Source organism: Echinops telfairi, unplaced genomic scaffold (assembly GCF_000313985.2).
Source record: "Echinops telfairi isolate 266 unplaced genomic scaffold, ASM31398v2 ScPeMD7_70;HRSCAF=299, whole genome shotgun sequence".
In the NCBI taxonomy this organism is placed as follows: domain Eukaryota; kingdom Metazoa; phylum Chordata; class Mammalia; order Afrosoricida; family Tenrecidae; genus Echinops; species Echinops telfairi.
The window spans coordinates 15,063,843-15,065,297 of NW_022103968.1; the positions used below are offsets into that span (position 1 = coordinate 15,063,843).

At 53.8% G+C, this 1,455-nt stretch overlaps 1 protein-coding gene across 8 annotated transcripts in view; it reads left to right on the forward strand.

Moving 5' to 3' along the window:
• Positions 1–1,455, forward strand: part of LOC101654698 (actin-binding LIM protein 1) — a 93,632-nt gene that overhangs the window by 36,558 nt on the left and 55,619 nt on the right. For all 8 annotated transcript variants that reach the window (XM_045291239.1, XM_030885985.2, XM_045291238.1 and 5 more), the window contains exon 2: positions 1,259–1,346. In XM_045291239.1, the coding sequence (XP_045147174.1) occupies positions 1,313–1,346 (34 nt within the window). In that variant the 5' untranslated portion in view covers positions 1,259–1,312. The remainder of the gene's footprint in view (positions 1–1,258; positions 1,347–1,455) is intronic.

A 1,455-nucleotide genomic window follows, 5' to 3' on the forward strand; every position in this document is an offset into this window, starting at 1 on the left:
GGGGGGGGGGGGAAGCAAATACCAAGGGTTCAAATAGAAAGTAAATGTCTAGAAAAGAATAATGGCAACCTATGTACAAATATGCTTGATACAATTGATGTATGGATTGTTATAAGACTTGTAAGAGCCCCCAATAAAATAGTCTTTTAATAAAAATTAAAATAGTGTGGGGGTAAGCACCATAGCAGGCTCTTGGGGAATTGCCTGGCAGGTAACCCTGCAAAGATTCCATGCTTGGCTCCCAATTTTAAATCACTTCAGTATTTGATGCATTGGTTGGGTGGTTCCTATCTCCCTCCCCCAACACAGGGTTCTCTTGAGCTGAGCACCCTCTCACGCTCTGATGGCTAAGGGGCTTTTGTAGTTTCCCCCAGGAGAGGCGAGAAAGGACAGGCTGTCTGCCCCCCACTTCCTGCTGCGGTGCTGTGCAGGCTGCTGCTGCCTCTGGCCTCTCCGCACCGCCTCACACCCAGTGAAAGGAAGTGTTTCCGTGGTTGGCTGACAAAACCACCCCACGCTCCATTGGCTGGTACCTGCATGGTGGGCAGTGTTGGCTAAGCTGCACGTGAGAACATTTCCTCTGGTCAGACGTGGACCCGGAGCATGACTCTGATGTGACCTGTCACCTGTCTAGAAAATTGCCCCCGAGTCCAGGGTCACTCTGCTTCAGGGAAGTCAGTGCCTGCTGCACTGGCATCTGCCAGGTTTCTGAGTGTGAGGAGCCCAAGAGACAGCTCTCTTCAGAAAACTCCGTGCCAGGCCAAGGCTGCCGTCCCCAGCATAGCAAAGGGCTGGGGCGCGCTCTGAGCAGAAAGCAACGTGTGCCACCTCTGACTGCCAAGCCAGAGGGAGTTGACTATTCCCAGGGTATTGGAAGGAGGCAGATTGCCATTCTCTCGGCGGCAAACATTTCTTTTGATTGGGTTAGCGCTGGTGAAGGTGGGCATGGGCGTAAGCTCTGATCCTAAGTCTCCTGCTGATGGAGGGGCTCTATCACAGGCGCATGGTGTAACAGTCCCCAGGAAATCAAGGTCCCAGGGAGCTGTGGACTCCGAGGGGCAGAGCACCCCCTCATGGCGGCCATCAGTGCTTTTAGAGCTGTGGCTCTAGGACGTTGGATCCATTAGACAATCTCTCCCCGCTCCCCACCCTGCCCCCAGTGCCTTCTCCTCCCATCCTAAATATCCAAGCTCTGGAAAAAAGGCTTGGGACAGTGACAGAGGAACTGAATGACCATCGGCCACCTTTTCTCTTGCAGGCGGGTGACAAGCATTACCACCCCAGCTGTGCCCGATGCAGCAGATGCAACCAGATGTTCACAGAAGGCGAGGAAATGTATCTTCAAGGTGAGATGACTTTTGAGAGCCCCTCCGGCCTCGCCCCAGCTGGTTTGCCTGTGGAGGGTCCTAGAGATGGGCCGTTTTCATTCTCCTCGAGCCTTACCCAATCCCCCCC